The 19,868-nt window shown below is 42.4% G+C and overlaps 1 protein-coding gene across 4 annotated transcripts in view; it reads right to left on the reverse strand.

Moving 5' to 3' along the window:
• MAST4 (microtubule associated serine/threonine kinase family member 4) overlaps nt 1-19,868 on the reverse strand; it is a 443,735-nt gene that overhangs the window by 346,404 nt on the left and 77,463 nt on the right. For all 4 annotated transcript variants that reach the window (XM_075932353.1, XM_075932356.1, XM_075932354.1 and 1 more), the window contains exon 2: nt 18,239-18,392. In XM_075932353.1, the coding sequence (XP_075788468.1) occupies nt 18,239-18,392 (154 nt within the window). The remainder of the gene's footprint in view (nt 1-18,238; nt 18,393-19,868) is intronic.

Here is a 19,868-nt window from a genome sequence, read left to right on the forward strand (position 1 = left end):
TAAATTGCCTAAAGAGGTTGAGAAAACTCCATCAATGGAAATGTTAAGAGCAAGTTAGACAAACACCTGTCAGGAAAGGTATTGATGTTGTTTGGTCCTGCCATGAATGCAGTGGACTGGACTTCATAATCTCTCAGAGGTTCTCACCAGTCCTACGATTCTATGGTTTTGTGTTATGGTGATTTAACCATCCAGCTATGTCATGCCAAAGTTCTGTTCCTTCTGGGATATCCAACTCCAAAACAAATGCAACTCAATCACATAGGAGAGTTGTCCTCTCCCAGTTTGGAGCTAGAGCAGGCTCTTCTTGTCTTGTCTAATTAACACTTGTCTGGGCTTCCAGATTGTGGACTACTTCCTGCTTCCTACCCTCCCGCCACCTGCCCAGGAAGCCCTGACAGGCTGCAGTCCAACTTACATTCCTGTCTCCAGCCAGGCTTCTTTCACTGAATGAGCACTGGAGATTTACTCCTCTTCTTGGTCAGTCACCAGCTGAGCTGTATTCTCCCTTCTAAAGCTCCATACTCCAGAGGGAACATCTACAGAAGATGTGATAAGGTGGGGCTCACTGACCACACTAGCTATTAACCTCTTCTTAGGCAGTGTAGGGTTTGCTCACCCCATAGTTGCTTTTGAAATAGCATCTTCTGTATTGAAAGCATCTCCAGCAATATCATTATTACCCTGCCATATGCTGCAGCAATGTCTAAATGATATAGAAGCACAGCTGAAAGCTATCATTTATAACTCTGCTGCCCTCCATCCTAACTGTACTGAAATACAATTCAACACAATAAATGGTTAGTGATGTCTAAGTGACAGATAAGGATGAATACTGCTGGCAAGAAATATGGAAAGAAACAACAAACAGATCTTGTTTTCCAAGCAACTTTACAGCTTTGATGCCACAGCTAAAATTGCATTATGTTTGTCCATTCTACTACAAATCTCTACTACATAGATACCCATCTGCCTATCCTCCTTCCACAAATAAAATGTCCTTGCTCACAGAGCAAGTGTTTCTTAAACTTGTTAAGACTGAGGAACAGTATTTTTTTTTAAAATGAGAAACACCAAGGATTTTCTGTTGAGCCAAAAAAAAAAAATTGTTGTGGGGGGAGGGGGAGAAAGTTATTGGGCCAAAAAGAAAGGGGGGGGGGGGAGTTATTGAGGGAAAAAAAGCCATTTTGAATTCTGTTCTCCACGGCACACCTCCGACTGCTTCATGGCACACCAGTGAGCGCGCCCCAGAACACAGTTTAAGAAACACTTCTCTAGAGGAATATTAAGGCTGTCGTTCTGATAGAACAACAACAGATATGCGGGTGACAGACTCAATGGGTCCCTCAGCAAGGTGTGTGGGGAGAGGGATTCCACACTCCCTGAAGGCGCAGGGCCTTGGACAGAAGAGGCAGGTCTGGAACAACCAGTCGTCAGTGCTGCCTGGACTACCACACCCCCATCGTGCCATCTACAGCAAGCCACCTGGGGCTCTGGCAGTAATTTAAAAGGCCCAGGTTTCCTGCCAGCAACAGCGGCAGCCAGAGCACCAGCACCAGCACCAGGCCCTTTGAATCTCTGGACCCCTGGGACAGGTGTCCCCCTTCATTCCCCCCCATCCTTGGCAGGCCTGTGGGTATGACAGAAATACTTAGATATGGGGATAAAAGCAAGAGTGGAAAGAAATACGTTGGGCAGAACATTACAATATCCCCTGCCAATATTTATACACTAGGGATGTAAAATCCTGTTTAATCAGTTACACAATTAAATGTTAAGTTTAACGGATCAAGTGGGATCCTGTGGGGGCAGTGGGCTGCTCTAGCCTGTCTGGAGCACCCCCCAGCTCTGCCAGCCCCATAGGGCTCCCAGCCCTGTGGCCCCTCCAAACCCCAACAGGCTGCCATCTCCACCAATCTCAGACTGCAGCATGGTGGGCCCAGCAGGGCTGGTGCAGCCTTCCACTTGCCACGGGCAGGGAGCTGCTCCCAAGCACTATCGGTAACTATCATCTGGTAAGTATTACCCATTCACATCCCTACTGCACATAAACAAGAACACTGTTAAAGATAAGGACAAAGATAGTTCCACGTATTTTGAATAAACAAACTAAGATTAGTACAGATTAAAATTTTGTGGAACCTTCTTTGGAATTTCTACACCCAAAAGATAGCTCTTTCATGCAACATTGTGAACATGCAACAGGCTGTATCAGACTGTGCAATAAGTTGTGCCTACTGTGTATTTTTTTCTATTTTATAGTCCTAGCAACTTTTAGTCCATAAACAAATGTCAATAAACAAATCCTTGAAATTCTGCAGTCGGTTTTCTTGAATCACAAATCTTCACTAATCCCCTGTTGTTCTGTCACTGACCGCATGGGAGTTACAAAAGGAAATGGGATTGTACGTTCTCCCATAGGACTAGCAAATCAAATATAGCATCTGCTGTTTGAGGACATTTATGAATCACAAGAGCAGCATTTAGAGCTCTTTAGTACTGTACCACTCCTTCTGTGATCTGCAGCTACAAACTACAAAATACTGTGGTGAATAGCTACATATGAAGGAAACAATACCATCCTATTGAAATAGCCTCTCTCTTTTGCATTTGCTGAAGGACACCAACATCATTTATGGATTATTAGTCACTAATAAATGACTAACAAAAATCTCTTCCCCAAAATGTTTCTCAGAGGTGTTATATAGATATTAACAAGAAGAGGCTACTCACCCTGTGTGATAACTTTGTTTCTTTAAAAATGTATGTCCCTACAGGTGCTCCACTATAGGTGACTACCAAGCAGAACCCTCTAAAGGGGGAGGTTGCTTCAAGGTCACATCAAGAATTAAAGCTGGCACCCCATAGCCAAACTTGGTATCAGAATTTGAATCATGGGTTACCTTTTCTGAACATAATGCAGTATGTACAGGACATCCAAGTCATGGCTCTACACACAAAAATAATCAGAAAAGTCTTCAAAAATGCTATACAATCTCACTGAATGGGTTCATGCTCTCAAAAGAAACCCTAAGACTGAGAACAATTAATGCAGTCCCATATGCTTCCTGAGAGCCTTTGCTTGGAAACTGTCTATCCTTTAGATTGTCTATTGCAAACCAACCTGGGAGACTTTCTAAATAGTTAATTCTGTCAAGATAAGAGTTAAAGCTCTTCTTACACTGAATGTGTACAACACTGCATCCTCTTTACTAAATATGGTTTAAAGAAGAAAACTGGGAGATGAAGAGGCTGATTTCTGTGGAACCCAGAGGATACTTCTGATAAACATTTGGGATATGGCCATAATAAGACACTGTCCTTGAAGAACTAGTGAAAGTTCTCAAACCTGCTGCAAGCAGTGGAAGCAGTGGCCAAAGCAAGGAAAGCACAAGAATCTTTGTAGCCAACTTGGAAGAGGATGGCAACTCAGAACCTTGACCACTCCCACCAAAACTGGTGTTTAGAAAATAAAGATTGCAATTTCAACCTCTATGAGGAAGATAGTGTTCTCCACTGGAACCTGTGCCACTTAAGTTGAGCTTCACATGGTCTCTGGGGACCAGAGAATCAAGTGGGGTGAGATCTCTGCCCTTTTTCAGACTTACTAGAATTCCTCTTGTGCCTGTGTGTACATTCGCAGAGAATGCAGCATTGTCCCAGAAAACTTCAGTGTGTGCAGAGATTCACCTGTATTTCTCACAAACAGTTTGGACTTCTCAAAGGGAATCCTCAGGGTATGTCTACACTACCCCGCTAGTTCGAACTAGGAGGGTAATGTAGGCATACCGCACTTGCAAATGAAGCCCGGGATTTGAATTTCCCCGGCTTCATTTGCATAAGCGGGGAGCCGCCATTTTTAAAACCCCGCTGGTTCGAACCCCGTGCAGCGCGGCTACACGGGGCACGAACTAGGTAGTTCGAACTAGGCTTCCTAGTGATGAGGAGTAACGGTAGTTCGAACTAGGAAGCCTAGTTCGAACTACCTAGTTCGTGCCCCGTGTAGCCGCGCTGCACGGGGTTCGAACCAGCGGGGTTTTAAAAATGGCGGCTCCCCGCTTATGCAAATGAAGCCGGGGAAATTCAAATCCCGGGCTTCATTTGCAAGTGCGGTATGCCTACATTACCCTCCTAGTTCGAACTAGGAGGGTAGTGTAGACATACCCTCAGTGTGTTCTAGATCTCCCTCGGGCATACTGAGTGCTGAAGCCAAGAGGCTCTCCCCATAATGATCACCATAGAGATAGAACAAGTAGCAGTGCCAGCAGCATCCGTTCTTGTTCTGGTAAAAAGCTGGCCTGCAATGATCGCTTGAAGTTGCCTGTGCTCTGTCAAGAGATGCTTGAGAAAGAAATTCAACTCTCAATGGTCCATGTGATTGTATTTTGTCATCAATTTGCAATAGCAGAGACTGAAGAATATGACATTCAACCACACAGAGGTGCTTCTGGTCTTTATCACAGGGTGCTAATTTAGCAAGGAATCATATTTATTAACCACTTCCACAACTACAGAGTTGGGAGACGAGTGAGAAAAGAAAAAGTTTGAGTCCTTAGAAAGAACATAATATTGTTTATCTGCTCTATTACACATGGGCACTACTGTAGCCAAGGTATACCAGATTATTTCCCCTAGATCTAGTACAGCCTTGCTAACAGGTAACCCAATCCAGGCAGAGGACTCTACAAATTGAGCCTCTCTGGTCCAGCAGGGCCATGGATGTTGTTAGACCAGAGAACCCCAGTAGCTTGGAGCAAGGGTTGGCTGCCAATTCGGTGGCAGGGAACCTGGAGCCTAGCCAGGAGTGGAACCAGTCTGGGGGACCGGTGGTGAAGCCATCCAGGGGGACAGTGGCAGGGATCTCAGCTAGGGACAGCAATGGAGCCCAGTGGGTAGGGCTAGCAATGGGGTTAATGACTGAGGGGAACCTGGCTAGGCAGCTGGCATCCAGCAGCAGCAGAGCGGCTGGAATTGACCTCCACTGGTCGATCAAGTTCTCTCATTCAGGACTGATCAGGTTCCAAGGGTGCCAGAGTCAGACCAGGGAGGTCTAACCTATAGATACAGAATTTCAAGCTGTTTATACTGTGGCTCCTTTATCTCCTCCAGTGGAATCCATACGGTGTTTTCAAGCAGTTCCAGGACCTTGTTAAGAGGACTTCAGTCTTCAGCCAGGGATGGTGGAGATGGCATAGCTACATCTGGCGTCAAAAGAAAAGATGCTGGTTGATGGAGTGATCTCTTTGTCCGCCCTCATTTCCCATTCCCTGAAGGTCTCTTCCAGTGTCATGGCTCCTTCCCCACTCTGGCATGATAAATGCAGAAGTGGGGGCCAGCAAGTGTAACCCAAAGCCTTATCTACCAGACTTTAGTATAAAACTTCCCCCAAAATCTTAAAAACCTAGATTTTGGGAATAAAACTTCTGCTGCCACCACCCAAATATTAATAACGAGATTAGGGGAAATATCATTTGGGAAATCTCACCCCTATTATAAAAATCAGGACACACAGTAACCAATGCCAGGTTAATAAAAAGAAAGGAGAAAACTTTTATTACTACAACAACATTCCTGTTGCATGCATAAGGATCAGATGGAAAAGGTAACAAAATATACTCATGGAGGAATTACACCATGGGCTAGAACTTAGTTAAAAAGAGAAGCCAAACATCTCTTAAGCAGTGCCAGGTATCAGATCCCATACCCAACCCGTAAAACAATAAAGCCTAACGAAACTACCTAAACTTTACCCTACTTACAGAAAATGAAGAATGGTGTCTTGGGGGGGGGTGGGGAGAGAGAGAGAGAGAGAGACATGCTTGTCCCTCTCTGTAGCTGCAGACACACAAAAAGAGAAAGGAAAAAACCCAAATTCCTTTGTCCCAGTTTGAAAGTCCCACCTACATTCCTACTGGTCACTCCACCTGGCTAGGTGTAGTTAACCCTTTAATCCCCAGGATGCTGGCTAACCCTCATAATCATGACAGTAGTTGTAGCCTTCTCAAGAGGGAAGATGATGACGATGACTACCTATCCTTCTGGTGGGAGATATCCGAGAATTGCTAATGAGCCACCCACAGGTCCCAGTAAGGCCAATGAGAGGGTACACATGATTGAGGTAGGGGCACTGGAAGGTGTTCATACTATCGATATGAGATTGGCATGTGTCTCTGATGAACACACTTGTTTTCCCCAAAGTATCTCAAAAATAGTCTTAACAATGAAGAGGACATTCCTGACCTGAGATTTGAGGGACTGATGCAAGAGTCCTCAAATCTCCACCTCCTCTACATTTCTCTGGAGCAGGGGAGCAAAAAAGAAACTAAAAGCAAGTCATCAGCACTGGATAGATGTCTGGAGACCTCTCTCCATACTGAGAACAGCTTGTTATCAAATGGTGAGTCATGCATTTTAGACACCACACGGTTCCAAGGAAATTGAAACCCTATGGAGGAGAGAGGGTTGTCAGTACCATGGGCACTGGGCAGACATGATCATGGCTAAGGAAGCTGATAGTGCTGTAGACTTACTGGACATTCCTGGAAGCATGTAAGTGTCAAACAGGTCTTCTTTGGTTCTGACTGAGAAGAGGCCACTTCTTGCCACTTTGAAACCCAACATCACCAAAGATCTGCTGGAACCCAAAACCCTAGAGTCTTTGGGCTTAGTGACTCTCTCAGTACCTGAGGAAACTGCAACCTCTTGGGTATCAGGTTAATGACCAGTGGATGCCAAAATAAGTAATTCATTTAGTGACCATACTTTCTTCAGGTAAATTCTTCCTTCCTTGAGCGCTTGAGAGCCATATTTCAGATTTTTTATGGGATCTCTCTGAGGGAGAGTGTAACACTGAAGTGGCTGAGGGGCTGACTTTTTAAGGAGACCAGCATACAAGGAGGGTGCCCTAACCAGCATCAGAAGCCAGGCAGAGAGAGCTCTCCCTTGTGAGGAGACTTAGTTTCATCTCCCAGGTCATTCTGAGCCTAGATATTAACACCAGACAAAAGCTGCACTTCTGGGAAATGTATGATAAGCAGGAGTGCCAGTCACTCACCAGGTTAGCCTCTAAGCACAATAAAGCATATAAAAACATGGAGAACTTGGCATGCCCTCCAAACAGTATAAAGCCCTGAGCATGGCAGAAACGCCTATGGGACAATGGTCCCTAAAACAAGAAAAAAAAAACTATGTAAATTTGAAGATTCTTTTAAAGCTAAAACCACTACAACCACTATTCTAACAGTGAGCATAACCAGAAAAAATGAATTGCTTAGTATTCTGAGAGGGATCACGTATGATGTAAGCTCACCTGAGACACTTAAGGTTCCATGTCAGCACGAGATGGTTGAGAAGGAACCGATTGTGGTTTGTCCACCCAACACTATATCTGCATTGCAAGGAGCACAAAGCTGAGTATGACAAATGTGTGCACTGAACAGGTATGGCCATCTAAAAATCTCTGAACAAGAGTGCATCTGCACCTGGACTGCAAGGACACTACCTGAAGAAGCAGAAGCAGAATTCTGGACACTCTCAAGTAGTCAGATGTCATTTGCATAGTTTTTTAATACAAAAATAGAGCACGGAAAGGAGGAGGTTTTAAGATTACTTTCAGGTCATCTTTATGTATCATAAAACAGCTAAAAGTGGTTTAAACCCAATTCGTCCCTACCTTTTATAAATTATGATAAGAACCCTTCATTATTGGATGATAATCAGACATTCTGCTGGTCCTGCTTTAGTATGGTTTGATCTCTCTAGTAAACTTCAAGTCTTTTGTTGACACAAGCACAATTAAGCAGCAATGGAGGAGTTAAAAACAAAATAATGAGACAGGCGTACAGTTTCTTCTGCTCTAATTTTTGATCATCTGATGCATGATCGAGACACACTAAATAACAGGGTGATTATCTTGCTGGGGGCACGCAAGAAAATGAATTTATCCCTGACTGTAAGGGCTGATTAAAGACCTGAACGACAACTGAAAGTGACAATGACAAATGCAAGCTAACATCACCTGAGTCATTAGCGCATCAAACACTTCCTAAAAATATAAATATTTATACTTCCCAGAAGAATGTATTTTACTTTGTTTGCATAGGACTTTTAAAATACCGAATACATAAAATCAGTTCTATTTTCAGTTTGTCACTACACAACATGTAAAATTCCTTTTACTGGAAACAGTTCAACACAAACTAACAGAGCACTTTAGCAAGTGCCTGACAGTTCTTGGAATGGGTTTCTGGGCTGTGGTTTGCCTTGCTACTGAATCCTCCCTCCCTTTACAACGGAGTTCCTGTACCCTCTGAAAGCTGGTCTGTCATCTCTCAGCAGCTGGATAAATGATACCCCTGCAGCTACTGTCAGAGATTGCTGATTGAAAATGTGAAAAAGGACACAGACGAACCTGAACAAACATCTAAGTTTACACTCATTCCGTGCCTCAGTAAGGTGAAAGTCATTTGGGATATGCCCTTGCTCAAGTGCATATGGAACAGAAAAAACCCTACATCGATCCCTAGAAAACCAAAACATAAGATAAAAGTTTCCAGTAAATTCAAGTCTTGTTTAGATTGCAAATAGATTAGTGTGCCGCTCATGCAACATACCCAGTAATTAAGATTCTGCAAGCTTACTTCTGGCTCCAGAACCTGTACCATCACATTGTCTTCAAACTATATCCCCAGTGACATCTATACAACTTCACTGCCTTCAGTGAGTTGTACAAGAATAATTAATTGGTCCCATAGTTGGAAGGTAGTAAACAATTCTGATGATGCACAAGAGGGAATAGTATCCACTTCTCCTTTCTTTTTTACACTGACTGGGAAGCACTAACCAGAACAACCTAGTAAAAATGCTGTCACTGAAGAAATATACACAAGGAGCATGTCTATGGAATAAGAAGGTGCCATTTTTAAAAATGAGCTTTCTAAATACAACTGCACTAATTTATTTATTTCTATTTTCAATTGCTACCATTTGAAATTATGTAAATTATTTAATGAGCTAATTTGCAATGTCAGCAATATACACAATTTGTTTAAAAAAACACCATCACCACTACCATGTGGTTTAGTGTTGGCAAAAAGCTCTTGATCAACAGTCCCAGTAAATACTACTTAAGATGGTAGCAGCCGGGCATTTTAGCCCACACATACAGACCTACCAGCATGCTTCAAGGCAGCGAGGATAAACAGGGCAGCTTATTCTGCATGGCCCATGTCGTTCTTGGTATCTCTGTAGAATCTGCTATTAGTGCAAAGTATCATGATGAATTTGTGATTGGGAAACTAGAACTGGGACCCTCCAAACTTATAAGGGGCCAAATATCCATTGTATGGGAACAACTCAATCATTACTGAACTATACTGAAACTAGCAACTGCCAGGCGGAGAATGATGCAGCCATATACAGTTTTATAGATGACATTAAAAAAGTATTAAGCCTAGCAAAACATCACCATGAGAAAACACCAGATTAAAGGTTATAATACTAGGACTACATACTATTTTCTTCCCTCAGTCCACAGTACTTTGAACCTTCAAATCCATAACACAGACATCTTCCACTTAAAGTGAGTAAACTGAAGCTGAAGTATGGGCCTTTCTGTAGACCTGCCCACAGAAGGTGACACCTCATACGCACTACTGGGAATAGGCTGCAGAACTGTTTCTGAGATAATGGTGAGATGTTGGAAATGAGAAGTACTGGGGCTCTATTATAGATTCTGGCAGAGCTTGGTCTACTGGTTAGAAAAATAGTTCAGAACGCTATAGCCAGCACAAATAGCCACACTGTCTTTCAGAATGAATGTCCCAATATGACTGTCCTAACATGACTAAGCCAGAGGTCATGTTAGAGAACCAAGTTCTCAGACGTCACTTCACATGACCTCTCAGTTATCTATTTGTAAAGTAGATCTATGATAGTTGTCTACTTACTTGCTAATATACACAACACCTTGGCCAACAGCAGAAAGCTGTCAACTGCACAGATATCTTAAATGCCTGCCAATAAAACTACCATCAGAAATCAATCTTCTAGCTCCCAGTTCCATGCACCTTCACACAAGCCAAAGACTGTTAGGCGAGTGCTTCTAAGATTATATTTTACCTAAGCAAGCATGAGAAGGCTTGCAAAACACACAAATGTCACACAAAATAAGCTATACTTGGCAAATTTAATTTATCCATCTCTAAAATGCATGTTTTTCATCACACTGAATAATGGTTAAGCTTAGTTATCGTAGAGTACACTTTGATATTCTTGGAAGAAACATGCTATATGTCCAAAATATTCTTAGTATGTAAAGAAATGCCAGCATTACTCCTCAATAATTAAGTTACAGCTGATGCTTACCTACAGTGAAGGTCATCATCATCTAAACAGAAAACTTGGCTGGATGGAAAGGATGGAATTATAATGGGGTTCCTGAAATACTAAAAGCAAGGAGCTTTAAAGATGCTAACCGAGAAGGATAAAATGTTCTTCTGCTGCTAATAATTAGATTGCTTAACATGATATCTACTCTATATTAGGACCCATACATAAAATAATAAGCTTACAAATAAAGCATGTAAGAAAGGCAGTTGCAGAAGACAATATTGAAAGGAAAATTAAAAAGTTTACTCTCAAAACACTAAAAATCTTCTCTTAGGATCAGTGGGGAAGAATAGCACCCATGTATATAGTGCTGTACATCATTCTTTTTTGGTCCTTGAGACGAAACTGTGCTGTAGATGCGAAGGAGCTCTCTAATAGGACAGCATAGGAAGATCATGGAATTACTGACAATACAACACAGAATGTAATCCTCTGATCGCAGCACGTAATTCAATCTTAAAAGTAAAGTAGAAAGGTACGGTCTCATTAAAACTACTGGACAAAAAAAAATCTGATAAATAATTTTATAATTCCCTTTCCACTAGGCCACTCCAGGTTTGTTAGACTGATGAACAACAGAGCTAGGAAATGAAAGATGTCTTAGTTTACAGGTCAGGACCAGTTAGCCATATTAACCTCCAACATACTGACAGTGCATGGAATAAAAATAATAATAAATAAATAAAAAGATAAATCTGCTATTTTCTGCTATGAATTCTATTTAACTGTCTCTGAACACAGCAGACTAAAGCCTATAGAAGCTCTGTTGATATTAACAATCCCCAAACCCTCTGATGGTAGACAATCCTTTGAAGTTATTGCAGCTCAAGAAAACCAGCCGCTACAGAAAAGCAGCTTCTCAATTAACCACCTTTTCTCCTGATCAGCAACAAGTTTTAAAGCTCCAATAGCTGCACTACTGGAATTTTTTTTTCCAAAGGCAATTTAAAAAATCATGGTTTACCTATGTAAACATCTAGGTTCTTACTAGAAAAGGACAAAATCTATCATTTGGACCACAATTTAAGACAGATTTGTGTTTAACTCTTAGTTGGGAACACTTGATTTCACACAAAAAAATAAGCAGCCTCCTATGCAAAGCCTTAGTGTCATATTCTCCAATGGGAGTTTGGTTAGGTTTGAGGTGTTCAAGCACACAGTCCCTAAATGTAGAGTGGACTTGAACTAGTAGCAAGGTATACTTGGCAGGTGGGGAATCTTTCAATTCCCTCCCTCTTCATAATATATTAGTCCTCTAAGCACTCTTTTTGACTGAGGATAGTACAGCAAAGTTGGAAGGTTATCTGTGTGCGGATTTATGATTTGAAGGAACAAACTTTTCAGCTCTTAAAATAGAGAAAGTTCTATTTACTTGAATGTGTCTATTAAATATCTACATATGCCCCAAGGTTTAGGCATATGTAGACATATGAAGGTTTATTTTATATGTAACTATGTCACTTTGGTGTAACCCTGCTTTATATCAGGGCAGCACATTTATATTGACATACTTGTACTCTCTCTAACTACACAAGTGGCTAAAGATATGTCTAAAGTGCAGCTGGGACACATACAGACAGGCAGGTGTACCCAAGTCAGCACTGATCTACATATACCAAAGCTAGCTCAAACAGCAGCAGCACTGCGGGTTGCCACCCGTGGTACTGCGGGTAGCATCATGGGCAAGGCCAGAGGTCTGCAGCCTACAGTTCTAGAGCCAGATATGGCTCAGTACAGAATCAAATATGGATCTTTTGTCATTCCCAAAACTTCTTACATTAAAATGAAAAGTTAATTCAAAATTTTAAAAATACATAATTACATATGTCAAGATGGTCTTTTTTGTCTATTTCACCTTTATTTGTTCATTTTAACAACCATCCATCCCCTCCACTCGAGGGTTGTGCATATTCTCTTTTTGATTGATCAAGAAATCTTTCCAGTATCATACACGATGGTGAACTCTGTCGCCCCAACAGTAAAAATGGCAAAGAGAAAGAGAAATGATAAGCACTGAAATTTTCAAAAGGGGCGGACAAACTTGTATGCATTTGTAGGTAGGTCTGGATCTCCACACTGTCTCATTTGTAGCATGAGAATGTCCTCAAACAAAAACACACACACAAAAATCGAATTTAGAATGGCATTTCATGACACAATATGCAGCATTTGCTACAAAATACCCCTAGGGTGGCGCACAAAAAAAGCTTGAGAGAAGATGCAGTGAAAAATGAACACTGATCAAAATAGCCTGCTAGCATGGTTAAAAAAAGATGGGAGCTTAAACTCCACAAGTTTTGCAATCTCGTACAGCATTATTCAAGAGAGGAAGCCTTTCACTGACGGGCGTTATGTGAAGAGATGCGTGCTAAAAATTGGTCATGAACTATTTGATGGGTTTCACAACCGGGACAAAAATATATATCTCTTACAGAAAATTCAAGACATGCCATTATCAGCAAAAACAGTTCATGACAGAACTGTGAAAATAGTCCCTGAAGCCAACATATGTGATGTTAATCAGTTGTGTATTCTGAGACGATATATTTGTGAAAGTGCCGTGCACAAAGAAATGATTGAGATATTACCAATGGAAAAAAAAAATCAAACAAGGGGCAAAGACATTCTTAAAACGGATAAACTTTCGTAAATGAGAAAGAAATGCAGTTGGATAGCCTGTGCTTGTGCATACGGATGGTGCACCTAGAGTGGTCGGCAAATATAAGGGATTACTTACTCTTTTGTTAGGACAGCTGAACTGCCCACTTTTAAACTTTCATTACATTATGCATAAGGGGGCACTTTGTGTACAATCTTGTGGTACCAAACTCAAACGTAATGGGACTGGTCATTCACACTGTCAATTGGATTCTTGCAGAAGCCCTTAATCACCGTCAAATTCAGTTACTGCTTGTGGGGAAGTAGATTCCAAATACCCTGATCTGCTAATGCACAGAAATGTTTGCTGGTTCTCTCTTGGCAGACTTTTGTCTCTTTTTGCCACCTTTTGAATATGAAAGGTGTCAAACACCCTGAGCTTTCAGACTGACTGGTTGCTCAAGTTTTACTATCTTGTCTACATTACTGGTCATTTGAATAAGTTGAACCTTAAGCTACAAGGGTAAGGAATATAGACTTAACCCTGCAGCAGGCAGTATATGGATCTGAGTCAAAACTGACTGTGTTCATCAAAAATACTGACACAGGCAGATTGGCACGTTTTAAAAGATTACGAATGTTTTGTAATTTGTACCAGAGAGAGAATCCAAATAACAGCCTTGATTTGCAGCAGCTTGCTAGGTTTTGATGGCATTCAAGTCTTGTTTTGTTGACTTTTGCAAACAGTACTCTGTTTAAGTTTATGATTCATCCACATAAAGCATCCGTTGAAGAACAGGATTTGACAGTGATTCCAGACATCTGAGTCAGCAGTTTGGAAATGGAAACAGCAAATTTCAAGGGGTCAAATATCTGTGTGGAAAAATTCATCAAGCTGATTTCTGATTTAGAATGCCTTGCTAGACAACATGCAGAATTGGCAAAACTGTACAAATGGGCTGACGAAGAAATTAGAGCACAATGATAGTCAGATTCTACAAACTTGGAAAGAACTTCCTGTCACAATACTATGCAGAATGTCAGCTTGGCCTTACTTTTAATGTTTGGCTCCACATGTGTGTGTAAGCAGGCTTTCTTTCATTTGAATCACATCAAAGGTAATCTGCACTCAAGACTTACAGAAGACAGCCTAAATTAATGCAGGAAGCTGAATTTGACCAGTTATGATGTAAACTTCAAAGAAATGTGCAAAAAGATGCAGCAGCAGAACTCCCATTAAAGAAAGTCTATGAGTACAATGTTTCATTTATGCTATTATTAATCACCATGTCAATTATCCATAATATTAACTTGTATATTTTTAGTCATGCAAATGAGTATTCTTATACTGGCTCTTTATTGACCACTTATTCTGAATTTTTATATAGTTTGGCTCTTTGGTTTGAACAGGCTGCCGACCCCTGGGCTAGGCATTGCAGTCCCTTCCGAGGTTATGCAATGCAAGGCTGTGCGCGTTTCAGAATGGTTAGTAGGTACCCTACATCTAAGGAGGCATTATTTGTCAATAAGACAGACCAGGAACTGTTTAATATTTCCAACAGCCACAGTAGACACAATTCACACTCGTGTGGTGGATCAGATTACTTTTCATGCCTTGAAAACTTTCCCTCTTTGTTGTAGGAAGTATATGACAGACAACGTGCACCACAAGTAAATGCTGTTCAGTTACAGGTCCCTTGAAGTGGAGAATGGAGGGTGGGAGAAGAATTTGAGACAGTTATGTATCTAGTGGAGATGTACACATATAGTCCTATTCTTCTCTCCCCCATTAAATTCCCTTCATGGAAGAGTCTCAATTGGTTTTTCACCATTACAAAATAACATCTTCCCAATTAATAATTTAAACACTTTAAGTTTGTATGACCTTTATTAGATAAAAATCTACACAGCATTTTTATTTCCAGGTATATCTAAAATAAATGGTATAACCAACAAACAGCATTTCTGCCCACCAATACGTCAACTAAGATCTATTCCTGAAAGAGTAGAGATGTTTATTTACCGCTATTATAGTGTTTTAATAAATTTAACTCCTGTGAGAAAAAAATCTGATAGCATACAGACGAGTGTAATTTTAAATTTTTTTTTGTTTTTATTAGTGATAATACTCACTAACGATTCAAAATGTTGTGGTTTTACCAAAGAATGATCCCCAAAGTAGTCTGCAGTATATTACTATTAATACTATAGTACTTTCTATTTTCCACTCTGAACTAAAATGCCATTACACTAATAATAAATGACTAATAGATGTTTTTACTATTCATCATAGCTAGAAATGCTTGCCTTATATACACTGAAAAGAATCTGGTCAGATATGAAACTATTACTTACTGCAACTGTGGTCCTTGGAGATGTGATACAGATGAGTATATTACTTATGTGTGTGCATGTCCAGCGCATAAGAGCCAGAAAATGTTGACTACTTATAAGCAGCAGCCAACTGCTTCCCAGGATAGAGTTCTACTAATCTGTAAACATTATTTTGTTCCCAGATGTATATTTACATTTAACTTTATTTAAAAAGCACATTGTTTGTTTGTCCCAGGTTACTAAGCAATACAGATTATTATGAATCACTGACCTGTCCATGTCATTATTTACCACTCTCCCAATTTTTGTGTCATCAGCAAAATTTATCGCTGACCATTTTATTTTCTTCCAGATCATTGATAAAAAATGTTCAATAGTACTGGGCCAAGAACCAATCCCTTCTGGATGCCTCAGGAAATTCACCCCCTTGATAAGGATTCCTTGTTTAAAATTACATTTTAAGCCTTATCAGTTAGCCAGTTTTCAACGCATTTATTATGTGCCATGATCATTTTATATCGTTCTCGTTTTTAATCAAATGTGAAACCAAACACATTACAGATGTCTAAAAAAACCTTTTCCTGTGGGATGACAGAGTGACATCATCACGTCATTCTGCATCCACAGGCACCACCCCCACCAACTAACATTGTCCCTGCCGCACCAGGGAAAGTTTGAAAGAGTTTGGCGGGACAGAGGCAGAAACCTTCAGCAGGGTGGTGAGTGTGTGGGCTAGAGGTAGTCAGTGAGTGGGATGAGGCCACACTGGTGCTTCAGCCTGCCTCCCACAAGCCGAAAGCCCCGATCAGAGCCCTGTTGAGCAGCAGGAAAAGCCTCCTTGGAGTGTGTTCCTGTGCTGCTGTTTCCCCAGCTGGGGGAGGGGTAAGGGAAGTGGCAGCGCATGGGCAGCCTTGGGACTCTCTCCCCTTCCCCTCCCTCCCCCCGCAAGAAGCTGGCACTGGTGCCTGCCATTTGGACTCTGCCCTGCCTCTTCAGGCAACCAGCCACCCCTTGTTCCGTGCCCCCCAAGCCTCAGGCCCATCTACACAGACATGTGAGAAGGTCGCACAGCCAAAGGGGCGTGGTGGGACTGCAGGCAAGGGAGGAAATCTACGGCCCCACTGCCCTGACCTTGGCAGTAGGTGGATTTCCTGGGATGGGCTTTGTTCCTCCTCTTCGGGGGGGGGGGGGGGGGGGGGGTAGGGTGGTATTTTTATGTTGGTTTTGGTTTTCTTTGCACGTGTCAAGTCCCTGACATCTCTAGGCCCCGCAGGAGCAGCAGCCACTCTGCATTCCTGGGCTGTGACTCCGCACTCGGCGGCAGCTGCAGCCCCATACTGCACACAAGGACTCCCGGATGCTCTGGCTTTGCAACCACTGTCTCTCTCGGGACAATAATCCCCTCCCTTGTTGACTCACTGAGACCCTGCACCTCTAGACCGCTCACTCGCCACCCTGTCCAAACCTTCCACCACCTGCCACCTCACACACCTCCTCCACCAAGAGCCTACACCACCAGCTCCCTCACACACTTCTTCCTCCAAGACCCTGCTAGGGTTGCCAGTGTACAGTTTTCTACCGGACAGTCCGGTATTTGCACCACCTGGCCAGTAGAAAAAACATGTGCAATGTCCAGTATTTTCTGAATTTCCAGCTGGGTGCCGGACAGAAGCCAGGCGGGGGAGTGACCGGGAGGCAGGGCCACTATTGGTGCTAGGAGCCAGTGGTCACATGCAAAAGCTGGGGTGGGGGACGGACAGGGAGAACGGGGACTGTGACTCCCAGCCACTCCCCCAGCCCTACTTCTGCATGCGACCAGATGCTCCCAGCGCCAATCGCAGCCCCGCCTCTTAGTTAGGAGCCTCTGTCTGCCTGCAGAAGCCGGGCTGGGGTAGTGGCTTCCAGCCGCTCTCCCTGCCTGGGCTTCTACTAGCAGCTAGAGGAAGTGCCTACCAGGGGCGCATTCCTTTGGACTCCAGCTACAGCCAGTGGCTGCACCCTTCCCCCCGCCGCCCTTGCCCCCCCCCCTCAGTCCAGCCCCACCGTCCCCGACCCTCCCCAGATCTGCTTCCCGGCCCCCCTTCTCAGCCCCCCGCCCCCTCCCCCGTTCCTCCCGGCCAGCCCTGTGGCCCCCGGACTCTTCCCCCCCCCCCCCCATCAGCTCTACTTCCCACAGCACCCCCCTCCTGGCCGGTCCCCCCCCGCTCCCCGCCCCCAACCCCCATGATCAAGTGTGTCCATTTTTTTGACAGAGTCTACCTGGCAACCCTACACCTGCACCCCAGTCCACTCCTACACCCTCCCTCTTGGGCAAACTCCTCCCTCAGCTTGCTCCTGCACTATCCCCTGCTCTTCCACTTGCTCCCCTGGCCAGACACCCTGCCCCGAGCCTGCTCCTGCATCCTCCCTGCCAGGCAGACACCTACCTCTAGAGAGAGGGGGGTTGGCAAACGTAGCTCTCGCACTGTGGCCACAAAAGCCTCCAGAGGGGGCGAATGTAGCGAGCAGGGAGGCAGAGCCCCCTAGTCACTTTTTCAAATTCATTTTAGGCAGTGTAAAACCTGAATTTAAGAGCTCTAGAATCAAGACTGACCATTTAGGCCCTTAAATGATAAGGCTAAATTTCAGAAGTGTTCACTGAGAACAATTAAGAGCTATTTGGGGGTTCAGCACTTTTGAAAACTCTGGCTTTGGCATTGAGATTGTTGTTTTAGATCACAGAAAGTAACGCCGTTAATAGCTAGTCCCAGGCTTTACACACTAAAAAAAATTCTTTCGGAGCTTTGGTGGGAAGAAAAACACATTTGATAAATGAGGTCACATATGCATATACAATGCTTCATGTCACTAAGACCTCCAAGAAAATCTGGGCCAAATAGATCACCGTGCCTTTAGTTTTCAGGCCTGCTATGCTCACCAGTAAGAGCTCCTCCAAGGCTTCCCCTTCTAAAGGGTCTTCCATCTTCACTCAGCTGTCTTTTAAATTTAAATGATTTTCCAGGTCCAGAGGAGACTTCAGGATTGCTGGATTTCCGAAACAGCATAGATGGAGGGGATAATATATGATCAAGCTGCAAAAAACAAACAAACAAATGCATTGTTGTTAAGGACAGAGTCCCACAATAGAAAGACACAGTCAACATAAATACACATTTGTCTGCAGATTCTGAACCCACTGTTAGCTTAAAAATAATAAAATAATTAAAAAAAATTATATGTGGTTAAATGGAGTATTAAACAGTTAGGAAATACCAGTATAGTGACTTGTGTAACTTTAAGTCCACCTTTTACATTAAGATATAATCTTTCATTAGGTAGGTGCATTCAGGGTGGACATATGGAGCTAGAATTCAAGTGTCACAAGCTTCATAAAACCAACATTTCAGAACTTTTGAGTGACTTGTCTAACATTCCTTTAAACAGTTGTCATGTATTTCTACTACTTTACAAAAAGAGCCACCAGATGGCAGTACGTCATAAACAACATGTAAAACACACCACACGTTCTAGTATACCTATTTAAACCAGCCATTAAAAACTTACATTTCTACTTACACCACGAGGGAAAACGTTCCATTTAAATATTACAGTCAAATCACTTACTTCCATTGTCCTTATTTCAAGGGAAATATGGGTATGGATGTTTGTTGTTTAGAAAATTTTTGCTCCTCCTACTTATTCCAACTCAAAATTATAGTCCTCAGCTTGTAATAACAATATAATTAATGTGGAGATTGTTCTATATGTCACAAATATGGGATGGAGTACCAGAGAACAAGAGAGGGTGAACTCTTAAAAAGATGTCATCCTCTAGTAATACAAATGTGAGGATGAGGTTAACGAGGTGTAGAAGAAAAATTTTCCGAGCAACTTTTTTCTATAACGTACATGATTAAGTCAACATCATTTGTGCGTCCTGTTATAATATCTTTAATGTCTACTCTAATTTCTTTGTTTTTCATTTAAATTTCTTGAACATTTGACAACTTTGGAAACAAAACCCAAAGCCTGGATAGTATTTAGAGCTAGAAGAAAATACCACATCTTTTCAATAAGACATTTGATCAGAATCCAGGTCGATGTTCCCTCTACTTTTTTTTTTCTAATCCGCAAAGTGTTATGTGCACCAAAGGTGGTGTACATTTGCACATGCACTAGAAACACATGCTGCCATCTGTGGGCACTCTGATGCTCATCTGAGCAGCTCCTGAATCTCTCCTGGGCAGCCACCTACGCACTTAGCTTATAGGGAACACTGATCAAAACCCCACTCCTGTGCCTCAAGAGCACAGAGGGAAAAAATGCTATTTTTCTATCAGGACATTTTTTTTTCTTTTAAGTTCTGTGCAGAGCTTAGACACTATAAGGTGAAATCCTGGCTTCACTGAGTCAGCCCTTTTAACCTCAGAAGGGCCAGAATTTCAGTCCCTATTTCATGGAACTAGGTCCTATGTAAAACCTCTAGTAGTAATCTTACACACAACACAGATGTACCAGAACAAATTAGGGATCAAAATTATGCTTATAATGTTAATGCTTCTATTTCT

The sequence above is a fragment of the Pelodiscus sinensis genome, chromosome 6, assembly GCF_049634645.1.
Source record: "Pelodiscus sinensis isolate JC-2024 chromosome 6, ASM4963464v1, whole genome shotgun sequence".
NCBI lineage: Eukaryota > Metazoa > Chordata > Testudines > Trionychidae > Pelodiscus > Pelodiscus sinensis.